This window comes from Prionailurus bengalensis, chromosome A3 (genome assembly GCF_016509475.1).
Source record: "Prionailurus bengalensis isolate Pbe53 chromosome A3, Fcat_Pben_1.1_paternal_pri, whole genome shotgun sequence".
Lineage (NCBI taxonomy): Eukaryota > Metazoa > Chordata > Mammalia > Carnivora > Felidae > Prionailurus > Prionailurus bengalensis.
This window is the reverse complement of record NC_057354.1, coordinates 15,921,136-15,934,318: the sequence shown is the minus strand read 5'-3', so window position 1 is coordinate 15,934,318 and position 13,183 is coordinate 15,921,136. Positions and strand designations below refer to the sequence as shown.

Here is a 13,183-nt window from a genome sequence, read left to right as displayed (position 1 = left end):
TGTCATTGGTGAGGTCTGGCTTTTTCACTGTAACATATCATCGGTAACAGCAGAAAGAGCTGGAAACAGTGTTTGTCCTGGGGACGGGGCAGGAGAGTCAGAAGATGGAGGCATCCAGGACAGTTTTCATTGGATACTTTGCGTGCTTTTAAAATGCTGCACCACTGGGGCGCCTGGGTGGCTCAGTCGGTTAAGCGGCCGACTTCGGCTCAGGTCATGATCTCACGGTCCGTGAGTTCGAGCCCCGTGTCGGGCTCTGTGCTGACAGCTCAGAGCCTGGATCCTGCTTCAGGTTCTGTGTCTCCCTCTCTCTCTGACCCTCCCCCCATTCATGTTCTGTCTCTCTCTGTCTCAAAAATAAATAAACGTTAAAATGCTGCACCATCTAGGGGCGCCTGGGTGGCTCAGTCAGTTAAGCAGCTGACTCGGTTTCAGCTCATGTCAAGATCTCGCGGTTTGTGAGTTTGAGTCCCACATCGGGCTCTGTGCTGACAGCTCAGAGCCTGCTTGTGATTCTTTTTCTGCCTCTCTCTGCCCCTCCAGCACTGACTCTCTCTCTCTCTCTCTCTCTCTCTCTGAAAAATAAACAAAAAAAAATTTTAATGCCGCACCATCTGCATTTATTGCCTACTCCAAATAGCACTTAATCTTTTCAAAATTATTCAATGACCAATCAGCCAAGGACCAGCTAGAGAGAAATGGTGCCAGGTGGGATACTCTGGGGATAAAAATGACCACAGAGGGGCTGAGCAGGGTCGGAATGCAAAGGAGGAGATGGGGGGTGGGGAGGATCTGGACAAGTGTCCTCTGTTTTCTGGAAGACTCTGGTTGTGCCTAAACAGACCCTCCTTCTGCAGATGGGCATTCTGAGGCCCAAAAGACAAAGGGAAGTGGTTGTAGAAGATGCTGAAATTCAGCGGCTGAACGGAGACCTCTTCCCTGATTCCTCGTGCAGCCTCTTGGGCTCCACTCAGCACACAGCAAACGCTGGCAAACCAGAGCAGAGCCACGAGTCCAGACCCCGGGTGTGAAGCCCCACCCTCCCCGTCCCGCCCATCCTGCACCCAGGCAGTAGCTTCCATCTCCCAGATGCCCTATGGGTAGTACGTACATTACCTCTAAGTCTCACAAGGTAGGAGTTATTCACTCCATTTTGCAAAAGATGAGGCTGCACGTAAGAGTTACATATCGTAGTCAAGAGACACAGCCGGTACATGGCAGAGACTCAAAGCCAAAGCCTGTCCTCCTTTCCGTCCCTGAGCCCCCTCTCCCGGAGACTCCTTCCCATCAGTTTCAGACGAGTCCCACCTGGAAACTATTTGTAAATGCCTTGGTCTTCAGACTCCGAGTTTTATGGGAATGGGTGGCAATCTTATCACATCATAAGGTTTGTCCCCCACTACCTCCAACCTGAGCTAAATCTCAACCTTCCTTAGAAAATTACCAGAGACCCTTTTCTTAGACACATCTAAATTAACTGACTCAGTAAATTCCCTTGGTAGCATTTCCCAGCATTTTGCCCCTCAACATCGATGATTCCTTTGATTTACTTTTTCCCAGCAGAGGCTTGTCCTCAAATGAACCTGCCGGTTTTAAGACATAGCCCTGCCTTTCTCCAATTCAGGAAAGGGACTGTGTCCTGTTCCCTCTGGTAAAGGCACTAGACTTGAACCCCTCAGAATCCCCAGAACTGAATCCAATATCCCACAAAAGGATATTAAGGCCCAATGTGTTATTCACATTGACTCATTTATCATTTATACAGATGACTTCCAAAAGGATTTATGGGGTCCCACACGTTAAACCGGTACAAAGCAGGGCAGCATCTGAGGCTCATTTGATCTGAGACCATGTGCTGGAGACGGGAACGCCCGAAGACTATTCCCAGCTACTGAATTTGGTACCCAATGTCCCAGCATCTAAGACACAGGTAGCCAGGAGACATCCTATGTTAAGAACCCTTCATTTCTCTCCAGCTTTTTTCTCTAACCCAGTAGTTCCCAAGGCAGGGTCCCTGGACTAGCAGCATTGGTATCAGCATCATCTGGGAACTTGGTAGAAATGAAGAGTCTCAGCTTCTACTCCAGGCTGAATGAGACACGCTGGGGTGGCACCCAGCAATCTGAGTTTTAACAAGCCCCTTAGGTGACTGTGACCCACTGAAATGGACAGGAATAGCCACAACTGCAGCAGCTACCCCTAAGAGAGCATCTACTATGCGCTCAGCATGGAACACACGATCTCATTCATCCCTATAACCGAGGAAACCTTCATTCCACATGCCCATTCTGGACTAGGTGCATCCTGGGCATCACACCACTTATTCCTCATGATAACCCTTTGAAGAACTTACTATTCCCCCATTGTACAGATGAGGAAATGGAGCCCTAGAGAGCTGAAGCCACTTGCCCAAAGTCACACAATTTAGAAGTGGCAGAAGCAGGATGAAAATTCAGGTCTGTTGGATTCCAAAGCCACGTTCTCTCTGTCGCAAAACAGAAGCTCCCTGGGGTCTTTCACAACTACATCAGCCTGAGGAGCTGTGAAGCTGGGTCAGGTAAGACTCAAGGAGGGGAGGTGGGCATGCAAGGGAGGGCGGAGCAGGAGCCCTGCCCAGACTCCACAGTGCCCTCCAGCTGCAATGTGAAACGAAGCCACGCGATGCATTTAAAGGCACAGCCACCTATGTCTAAGGGATAAAATAGACAGGGATTCAGGAAGCATGAGTTCTTGGCTTCTCTCTCTGACTTTACACAGATGGAGGGCCTTTTCTCTTCCCCCTGTGGACCCGGTTTCCCCACCTGATACTCTTTACTGTCTGCAAGGTTGAGCGATCTGCCCCCAGCTTACTTCTCTGACCTTGTGTCCCCTCATCCATTCTATGAAACCACACTTTTTGTTCCATAAACACCCAAGCTCACATTGACCTCAGGGCCTTTGCACCAGTGGTTGTCTCTGCCTAGATCACTCTACGCTCTCAGATTCCCACTGCTGGCTCTTCATCATTTAGGCCTCAACTCAAATGTCACTTCCTCGGTGAGTCTTCCCTGACTACCTTACTTATTGTTATCTTCTATCCCATCAGTTTTATTTTCATTTCACTTAACACAATCTGAAATTACTTATATTTTAATTGCTGCCTGTTTATTGTCTGTTTCCCCCACCCCAGAACATAACTCCATGAGAGCAGAAACCATGTCTGCCTTGTTCCCTCATATGTCCTCAGCACTTAGAATACTGTTTGGCACTGAGCAGCTAGTTAAATATTAGTTGAATAAGTAAATGCCAAAGAAGAAAACCTGGACTCAGAGGCCAGAGCCCTGGATCTGGAACATGTGACTCTGGCAAGCCATTCTGCCTCTCTGAGCCTCAGTTTCCTTCCTTGCCTAATGAGGGAAGGACTAGATGCTCTCCAAGGTTCCTTCTAAGAGTGCCAGTCTTGGGAGGCCAGGCCTAGAAGCCACCCAGCTGGTCCATCCAGAAGCAGCAGCTGGCCGGGGTCCTGCAGCAGCTGCCCCCTCCTCACCCCCACCAGGTCCCTACCCAGGCACGCAGTCACCTCACTCCCCCATCGCAGAAACTGTTAATGAAGTGCGCACTGCTAAATGCAGTTACAATTACGGGGGCTAAGAATAAGGCACTGACATCAGCCACGTCAGTTTCCGAGTGAATCAGAAAGGGAGGAGGGAGGAAGGAGAAAGGGGAGGGGGGATGGCGCTCTAGAGCTGTCAAGTAGAAATAGCACAGCGTTAAATATAATCCAGCACTGGCCTACATCGGTCTGGAGAGGCAGGTGACGGCTCGGCCCCCAGGGCCAGGGCCGGCAACTGGATTCTTCAAGGAGGCCAGGCACAGCCCCGTGATGGGGATCATCCAGGAAATGATGGCCAGAAAGGCAATCCAGTGGACTGGGGTGGAATGGCAGATGCTGGAGGGGCATATCTGAATCTGAACAAGACTCCACACCCCAGCCTCTGTCACTTGCTGTTTTGTTAGCACGAGCACAGCCCCCAGGGCATACACAGCCCTCTCCCACCTGGAATCTCATTTCATGCCAAGAGGCAGAGGGTGGCCTCTGGAGTCAAACACATCTCAGTTTGTGAATCACCACTGTGCAACCCAAGAAAGTCATTAAACTACTCTAAGCCGCTTGGCTTTTCCCCATCAGCAAAATGGGTACATCTGTAACAGTAGCTACCCTTCTGGTTGCTATAGAATTCGGTAAGATCAGGGAAAGCACGGAGCACAGCCAAGCAAGACTTTCAATCATTTTATTTTTATAACCCTAAGAGATGCTAGACGGGATATTTAACCCTTTTTCCAGAAGAGGAAACCAGAAGAAGGTTAAAGGACCTGCCTGAGGCCCCAGAGCCATAGTGGAGTCCAATGCTAGCCCCATGGAGTAACTGGTAGGGGAGACAGTGGATTGCAATGTGGTCTCTCCAGGTGACTGGCGGGGGGCGGGGGGCGCACTGGAGATCTGACAGTAAGACGGGGGTGACAGTAAGACAGGGAGATTGCAAGTAGCCCTGGAACAGGGTGGGGGGCACAGGTTACAGCACAGGACGTGTTTGCACCCTTTTGAGCACATCGCCCAGACTGGCACCTCTCCAACAATTCTTAAAAGAAACGCTGAAGCGATGGTTGTCAAAGCCAAAATGAAAAGACGGTAGAGGAGGCAAAGTAAAAGGCCCAGAGCCTGGAGAGGTCAGCTGACACGGAGGCGCTCTCACACTCCCGCTCTCCTCCACACCTCCGCCCCGCCCTCACTCAGCCTGCCAGGAGGACGGGTGGGGAGGGAGGCAGAGCGCCACCTGCAGAGGGAGCCGAGGTGGATGGAGCCCTTCTTCCCGCTTCCCGCTTCCCACCAAACAGAACCAGACAGGCCTCGGGCAACTGCAAACTCAAGGAAGCAGGAGCCATGAGTCTGGCTGCTTGGGGACAGGGAAGGGGGGTGTCTGAGGGAGAGGGATTTAAGGAAAGAGCTCTCAAGGCATCAAGGCAGTTCTGCAGGGCAATGATCTGGGTAGTGGGGGAAGGAGTGAATCCCCATGCACCCGATTCTTCTGAGATGCTTCTTTCAGGATAATTTGACTCAGATAAAGTAGTTTGGGTCCATACTCTCACCCCACCCTGTGACATGAACCATGGAAAAAATTGGTTCAATTCTTTACCAGGCCTCAGTTACCCAAATCTGTAAGAGTTCTGCACAACTCCCCAAACATACAGAAGATTACAGCACTTGGTGGTAAATTGAGGGAGGGGACTGAGGGGGACAGAAAGTGGCCTGCCCTAGAAAAACGGGTGGGAATGGAGGCTTCAAAACCTCAGCCTCACACCTCAAGTGGACCTGATCCCGAAGGATATTTTAAGGCCTCTCCCTCACCTTTCCCCCTTATCCACTCAGTCCTAGTCCTGCTCTGAGGCTGAAGCACTGTGTTCCCACCCACCAACTCAGCGGGAAGGGGTGGGACAGCAGGACGTTTTGTTTCTCAGAGAAAGCTCAGGTCAAATTTCAAGGACAAAAGTTAGCACTTGGTCTGGGAAAGAAACCTCTGCCAAATGGAGTAGATTGGGGGTGGGGAAGGAGGTCCAGTGCTGTCCTTCCAGGTGCCTGGGGTGGGGGCAAGAATGAGAGCTCTAACTCCCCCTGCCGGGATCTGTCTGGCAGGATATAGGCATCTCCGCCCCACAATCCAGGAGAAGAAACTCAGACAAACCCCTCTATTTCCCCCTCTCCAAAAACAACGGGAGTGGGCTTTGGTCCTAGTTTGTGGGACCCATCCACCATGCCGCCCCACCCACCAGATTTGGCCTGAGCGGAAGAAGGCGGTGCAGTGAAGGGCTTTGCAGCCCAGAGATGTGGCCCTAACCGCTAAGCGAGGGACTGGTAGCCGGCCCGGTGTTGCCATGGCAACTTTCTCCAGTGCTGGATCGAAGCATCCTATGGGCAAATCAGAGCTGGCTGCTCCCGCTTCTCCGCCCTTCTCCCAGGCCAGGGAGAATTGGATGCCGAAACCACTTGGTCAGACTAAGGGACACCATCCTCAATTCCAGACCCTGATGTTAACAACCGCCTTTGGTATTTGTTGTAAAGTGGAGATACCCTTACTCCCCAGCAGTGCCCCAATGCACTGTAGCAAGGCTAAGACAATAGATGTGAAGAAAATTAACTGTTAAGGAAGAACAGGGAAACAGGGAGCTGGACTGCTCCCCACCCTCTTGTTCCACAAGCAAGTCCCCCAAATCCCCATCTTTAAACCGCTGCCAAGAAAGAGGGCCCAACTCTGCCTTAATAGCTTTCACAATGCAATTAAATTAGCTTACAAAAATTAAAGCTAACATTTTGAAAATCCCACAGATGCTAGTTTACAGTCATGCTCAGAAACAAATCTTATTTGATAATTTGATAATAGCTAACAGGTATTGTGAGCCTACCCAGTGCCAGATACCGTACTAAGCCCTTTGCATGGCAAAAACAATGTAATAATCAAAAGCATAGATGTTTCAGTCAGATTGCTCAAGTTCAAATCCTAACTCCCTCACTTCTTGGCTGAGTGACCTTGAACAAATACTCTCTGTGCCTCAGTTTTCTTATCTGAAAATGGGGATGTTAAATGTTAATTTTATAGGGTTGCTATGACAAAAGAATTAAAATAACATATTTAAAATGTGTAGGAGGATGCCTATCAAAAGGTAATAATTTAAAAACTGTTGACCCTATGCAGTCCACACTATTACTTTCTCCCTCATTCAGATGAAAAAGCTGAGGTCATGTATCTAACTCCCCAATTACAAACCCAGAGCCAGCGAGGCTGAGCAATGAAGATATGTACAGGAAAATGCCCCCCAGTCCATGTCTCTCTAAAGTCCCCAGCATCTTTGGAAAAGGGACAAAAGCAGCATAAGAAATGAGTTCAGAGTGCAAGGTTGGGGCAGAGATGCTCCTTGGGAAGAATTCTAGGAATCTTCAATGACCGGCATCCTGAGCTTTAGGGTGGCTAGAACAGGGTGGGAGGAAGGAGCAGCTTCCTATGCTCACAAAATGTCCAAGCCTCCCAAGCCCGATGCAGGAAAGTACTCTGTCCCAGTTAAGACTAATGAAATAGACTTCTCCTCACACAGTTTCTCAGGAAACCAGCTGAAGGTGCAGGTGAACCCTGAAGATGGCTCTGGCTCAACCTGGGTGATGGACACGATGCATTCAATAGGATTTGGAAGCAGCATCAAAGAGGAGGCATCTAGATGAGCCAGAAGCCATCAGGGACACACCTCTAAGCCATCAGACAGCCCGCATTCATGGGCCAGGGGAGGAGGGATCAGGGCAGTGGAAGGCAGAGGGAAGCCAGTTCTGATAGCCCTCCTACTGAAGCAGTCTCTGTCTAGCAGGTGATAGATTATTCAAACTGCTTTTAGAAATTAGTTCAGCACGGTGCTGTTCTAAAAGAATAAATCCAAAAGGCTTTTTTTAGGAGAAAATTAATGACTTTGAGAAGAACAAGAGAAATTAAGCACCAAGACAATGTTTCCTACTTCCGATTTTTACCAGACACTCATTAGTCTTCCGGAAATGAAACTTGACTTTCTCCCTCCCCCTCCCAAACTCAAAGCATCCCTTAAGATGAGCAGACAATGAGCACAAGATGCCCAAACCAAACTCTTGGCTGGCAGCCGTTCCCTGGGGCCTCCTCACCTGGGAACCATTTTCTACACAGTGAGATTTAGTTTTTAAAAAAAATCCTCTTTCAGACAGAGGGCTAGTAGTTTACTGGAAAGAGAACTGGAAACCTGATTTTAGTCTCAGCTCTATGCCTCCCTCATTGGATGACCTTGGGTTACACACACACACACACACACACACACTCATCCACTTGAGCTCCAAAAGGGGTTGGACAGGATGATTTCTAGGTCTCTTCCGAGTCCAAGACAAGAATTTGAAGAAACATCTCTATTATAACATCAAGGACTCTATTCTGACTTAAGTGAAATCGGAACAACTTGCCTGCAACCAGCAATAATAACCAAGGCGTCTGACCCATGACATGGGATACGACTTAGGAGAAAAACCTAACTGTTCCTGCCATTGTCCCTGTCCCTGCACCTCCAAACCCATGCTCCTGCCCAACCTGCCTCTTGAGACCAGGTAGCCTATTGAACTTCAGGAGAGTCCTTGACCATTAAGTGAAAGGTGGAAGCATCATCTCACTTCTGCTGGTGGGGATCCCTCTCCCAGCCCTCATGCTAACCTGATTTCCTCCAGTGGAGGCCACTGTGTTGCACAGCCCCTCCATACCTCCTTACCTGGCCAGAATAATGACCTCCCTCAGCTACATCAAGGGATAAGTTAACCCTCTGAGCCTCGGTTATTTTTTTCCATAAAATGGTGATTCTGTACAATGGTTTTGCAGTAACCGTATTTACCCTACTCCCAACTCTAGGTCTGTGGGGAATCTGTCTCACACACCCCCCCCCCCCAACCATTCACTTGGCCAACAAATTCTTCTGGAGAACCTTTTCTCCACCTGCCTCTTGCTCCAGCAGGAGGACAGGAGCACCCATTACCCACGGCTCCATCCCATGTCTCACCAGATAACTCGGTGACCAGACAAGGGTCTCTGCAGGCAGGGAGTCTTAAGCAGGACCCATAAACTCCCTAACACTGCAGACAAAATTTTGAGGATGGTTCGTATGTGTATTTTTTGAAGAGACAGTTCATATTTTCATCAGGTTCTCAAAAGTGTCCGTGAAACCATTTCGCTACTCCCCACCACCTACACCCCTCTCGTTTTTGTCCTCTCGCTGAACTCACTCTCAGATGTTCAGCTTCTGTTACCTCAGATTTTCAGAAAACATTTTTAACTGCACCCCGTGTCTGAGGGACTGCCATCCCATTTTACAGATGGGGATATGGAGGCTAGGAGTGACATGACTTGCCCAAGGTCACAGCTAATAAGCTGAGAAGCAAGACTGGAACCTGATGCTGACTCCCAATCTGGCACTCTTTGGGGAACTCTCACCCAAGCCCTCTAGTTGCCCCACCTGTTGGTGGATTCGCTACTTCACCGCGGAAACAGATCCGGAGCCCTCACGTTCCCTCTTCCCGATCCCAGGGCCCCAAAGAGCAGGTTTCCCTACATTTCCCCGCCCCTCGGGCTCTGGCTGAGGCTGCGCGCAGGCCCGGGAGAGCGAGGTTCGGGCCGCCGGATGGTGACCGGGTTCAGCCCACCCAAAGGGGCTACTCCAGGGACAAGAGCACCCAGGGGCCGGGCACACTCCGGAGGGTGCGCAGGTGAGGAGTTGGCGCCGCCCTACGTCTCCTTCCAGGACGAGCGGGGAGGAAAGGCCGCACCCGGCCAGTCTTCCCGCGGCCCGCCCCAGTCTGATAGGAACCAGGAGTCCGGAGCCCCAGCTTCTGGGGGAAGAAGAGGAGAGACAAATGGGGACGCTCAAGGCCTTGGGCGCAGGGCGGGGGTCTTGGCCAGGGAGCCTCTGGATGCAGGCAAGACAAAGATGGAGAAGTAAGGTCTGCGCGCCACCTCCAACGGCGGGGGGCGCGTCAGAGCCCCAGGGGTGAGGCTGCCAAAGCCCCGGGGCTCGAGGAGTGGGCACCACAGGCGGGAGGCTCAGGGAGGGCGGCAGGTCGGATCCAGGGACAAGACAGGGGGCACCCGGCAGGCTCGGGTGAGTAAAGAGAGCTGGTCCGGGCGACCCCACGGGCCCACCTGCGGGAAAGGGGTGAATGCAGAGGAGCTCGGGGTCCCTGGGGACGGCTGGAGGCTAGAAGGCACCGCAGCTCTAGACCTTGAGGCCTCGTGGGTGGGGGCGTATCCCGAGCGGGACTGCCAATGGGGTGGAGAGAGTGGCCCCCTCTTAGGGCGCACCCGGTCGGGCAGGGGGCCTCTGGCCCCGGCTCCCGGGACCACCTCCGCCCCCCCCCACACACACACCGCCCCGGGGATCGGGGGCGGGCGGCGCGCTTACCCGCGTCCTCGTCGTCGAAGGAGTTCATGCACGGGAAGTAGATGGCGAGCGCCTCGAAGGAGGCGGACAGGCTGAGGCGGCTCTGCGAGCGCTCCATGCCGGCGCCGGCGCCCGGAGCCTCGGCCGCAGCGGCGGCGGCGGCGGCGGGCGGCTTGGGCAGCTTGGCCGCCCCATTCTTAACGCGGAGTACGGCGCGCGGCGTGGTGGCGGCGGCCCGGGGCTAGGCCGGGGCTCCGCGGCGGGGCTGGCGGGCGCGGCGGGGCCGGCGGGCGGCGGGCGGGCCGGGAGCGGGCGGCGCGCGGAGCCCGAGGCGCGCTGTGCTCCCGGCGGCGGCGGTGGTGGTGGTGGTGGCGGCGGCGGCGGCGGCGGCGACGGAGGTGGCGGCGCAGCGCTCTGGCCCGCGGCGCCCCCAGCCGGCCGCGTGGGGCGGGCTCGGAGCGGCCGCCGCAGCCAATCGGCGCTGCCCGGGGGAGGGGGCGCCGCGCGCGGGGGCGTGGGAGCCTGGAGGGCGCGGGTGGGGCCCCTCCTCGCCGCCCCCAGCCCGGCAGGTGTGCGCGCCCCGCGAGAGGAGCGGAAGGGAAGGGTTGCGCCCCAGTCCCGGGGCCGTGCCCCCCTCCCCCACTCTGTCCCAACCCCACGTTCAGCCCTCAGACTCGCCCAGGATGCAGGCGTCCATCACCTACCGACAGAGGCCTCACCCGGGGCACACACAGGCTCAGAGGGGACACACTCAGAGCGACCGGCGCACAGCGCTCAGCCTCCCACGGAGACCCTCAGATTAACACATGAACCCGCAGAGGAGCTCAGACAGGCTCCCACACGACTGCATTCACTGTGCGAGCTACACCACAGACACCCTCAGACTCATACACACACCCCGGCAGGTGCTCCCACAGACTCGCTCACTCAGAGACACTTGCGGAATCAATCCACAGACACCCTCAGACAGACTCGAGAGACCCACACAGGTAGATACACCTACAGACACCCTCAGACTCTCACACAAGACCTGCAGAGGTAGATACATCCACAGACACACAACAGACTCCTATGGAGATGGCGGGGGGGGGGGGGGGGGGGACAAGACAGAGAGCAAAAAACAGGGACCCCCTTGGTCACAGAAGGAGACCCCCAGATCCCACACAGACCCACAGAGACGTTCAGACAGGCACATACACTCACGTACCCACACTCCTTACAGATGTCCTAGAATTCACACACACAGACACTTGTACACTCAGATGGCACACACTCTCAGACCTGCACACAGAGACACTCAGTGCCCGCCATCATCGACTCCCTAAGCGCTGATTCACGCGTGCACAAACGCTGGTGGACTCCTGCACGGTTAGCTTCAGACACAGACCCAGAGAGTCACTCAAACACACTTCAGTGGGCACACGCATGCTCACACCCAGACGCAGACATATAGCCTCGGTTGCTCCCAGTGGTGGGTATATTCTGATGCACAGACCCCCTCAGATGCACGCACAGTGGGACCCACTCGACCAAGTCCACAGGCTCAGACAGACACAGCTACATATACCCCTCCAGGGACCCACAGTCTTCAGACTCATATACACCTGGGTTCAGACACTCAGAGCCCCCAGGATGAACATAATCCCAATCAGAAACCCGAACTCCATTCTCTAACCCAGGGCCTGAGGTCCCCATCCAGGCAAGCCCCAGATGTCCGACCTCTGCCAGATGTCCTCACACTCTCTTTACAAAAGCAGGCTCGGGAAGTGGCGAGATCCCAGAGTTTCAGTCCAGCTGTGGCACTACCCTTCTGCGTGGCCTAGAGCCCTTCAACTCACTGACCTGTTCCCTCATCTGTATAATGGGGAGACCCTCCGTTTTGGATGGTCGTGAGGATTAAGTTAAGACAGCATGCGTATTAGTTTTTTATTGCAGCATAACAAACTGAGAGGCTTAACAACACCCATGTATTAGTGTACAGGCCTGTAGGTGTAAGCAAGTTTGATGGGGTTCTTTGCTTGGGGCCTCACAGGGTATCAGCCAGATGGGGCTCTTCTCTGGAGGCTATGGAGAAGAAGCCCCTTCTAAGCTCACTCAGGTTGTTAGCAGTATACAGTTTCTTATGGCTGTGGGACTGTGACCCTTGTTTCCTTGCTGGCCTTTGGCTGGGAGCTGCTCTTAGCTCCTAGAAACGGCTCTCTGGTCCTTGTTCATGGCCTCTTCCATCTTCAAGGTCAGCATCAGGATGTCAAAAATGGAAGTCAGAGACTGCTGCTCCTCTGCCAAAAAACAAAAACAAAAAAAAAACCCCGCCTTGGTCTATCTCACTCTGGGGTCAAAGTCCAAGTTGGACACTGTCCTAACTCTCCTTTGGCTCTGCTCCCTATTTGTCCTACCTCTTACCACACCCCTGGCTCACTCGGCTCCAGACCCACTGTCCTGACCTTGCTGTTCCGTCTGGCTGAAACACTCTTCCCTCACGAGAGCTGCGTGGCTCACTGTCACAGACCTGTGCTCAAACATCACTTTCTTGGTAAAGTCTTCCCTCGCCGCCCTTTAGAAAGTAGCAGCATCCCTTCCTGAAATGCCAAATCCTCCTTACCCTGCTTTATTTTTCTCTTTAGCCCTTATCGCTATCTGACGCATCATATATATGGAGCCCGGGCAGCCTAACTCCAAAGCCGGTGCTCTGTCCACTGCTCTGCTAACCTCCTAAGACCGTGGCAGAAGGAAGACAGAGGGAAGGCGGCAGTCAGAGGCCTTAGAGAAGGCACAAGGACGACAGAGAGGTCAGGGAAGGCTGGTCTGGAGCTGGGGAAGGAGAATCAGGGACCCATGAAGAATGTCTGATTGACCAGCCATGAGACTCCCAGGAACCAGGCCCTAAATGTCGAAAGTAGACAGTGTGGCTGGTAGAGCATTCAGACCCCGCGTGGAGGTTCAGATTCTAGCTTTCCCACTTACCGTCTGAGTCACTGTGGTGCCTTTAAAACATGTGTGCACGTTCCTTGACTGTCCTCCCATTGAGAAGTAGAGTCTATGTCTCCTCCCCTTCAATCTGGGTCAACCTTAGTGACTGGCTTGTAACCAGTAGAATGCAGAAGAAGTGGCATGCATAACTTCTGAAGCTAGGTCAGAAAGTTTCCTGCAGCTTCTTCCTGGCTCACCTGGGTTAAGCACCCTGGGAGAAGCCAGCTTCCTCATAGGAACCCTGACTACCCTG

At 53.2% G+C, this 13,183-nt stretch overlaps 1 protein-coding gene across 2 annotated transcripts in view; it reads right to left on the bottom strand.

The window, feature by feature from the left end:
• Positions 1-10,198, bottom strand: part of RIMS4 (regulating synaptic membrane exocytosis 4) — a 64,298-nt gene extending 54,100 nt beyond the window's left edge. The window contains exon 1 of one of the 2 annotated variants that reach the window (XM_043602293.1): positions 9,982-10,198. In XM_043602293.1, the coding sequence (XP_043458228.1) occupies positions 9,982-10,078 (97 nt within the window). In that variant the 5' untranslated portion in view covers positions 10,079-10,198. The remainder of the gene's footprint in view (positions 1-9,981) is intronic. The other variant, XM_043602294.1, reaches the window with a different exon arrangement.
• Between the last annotated feature and the right edge of the window lie 2,985 nt (positions 10,199-13,183).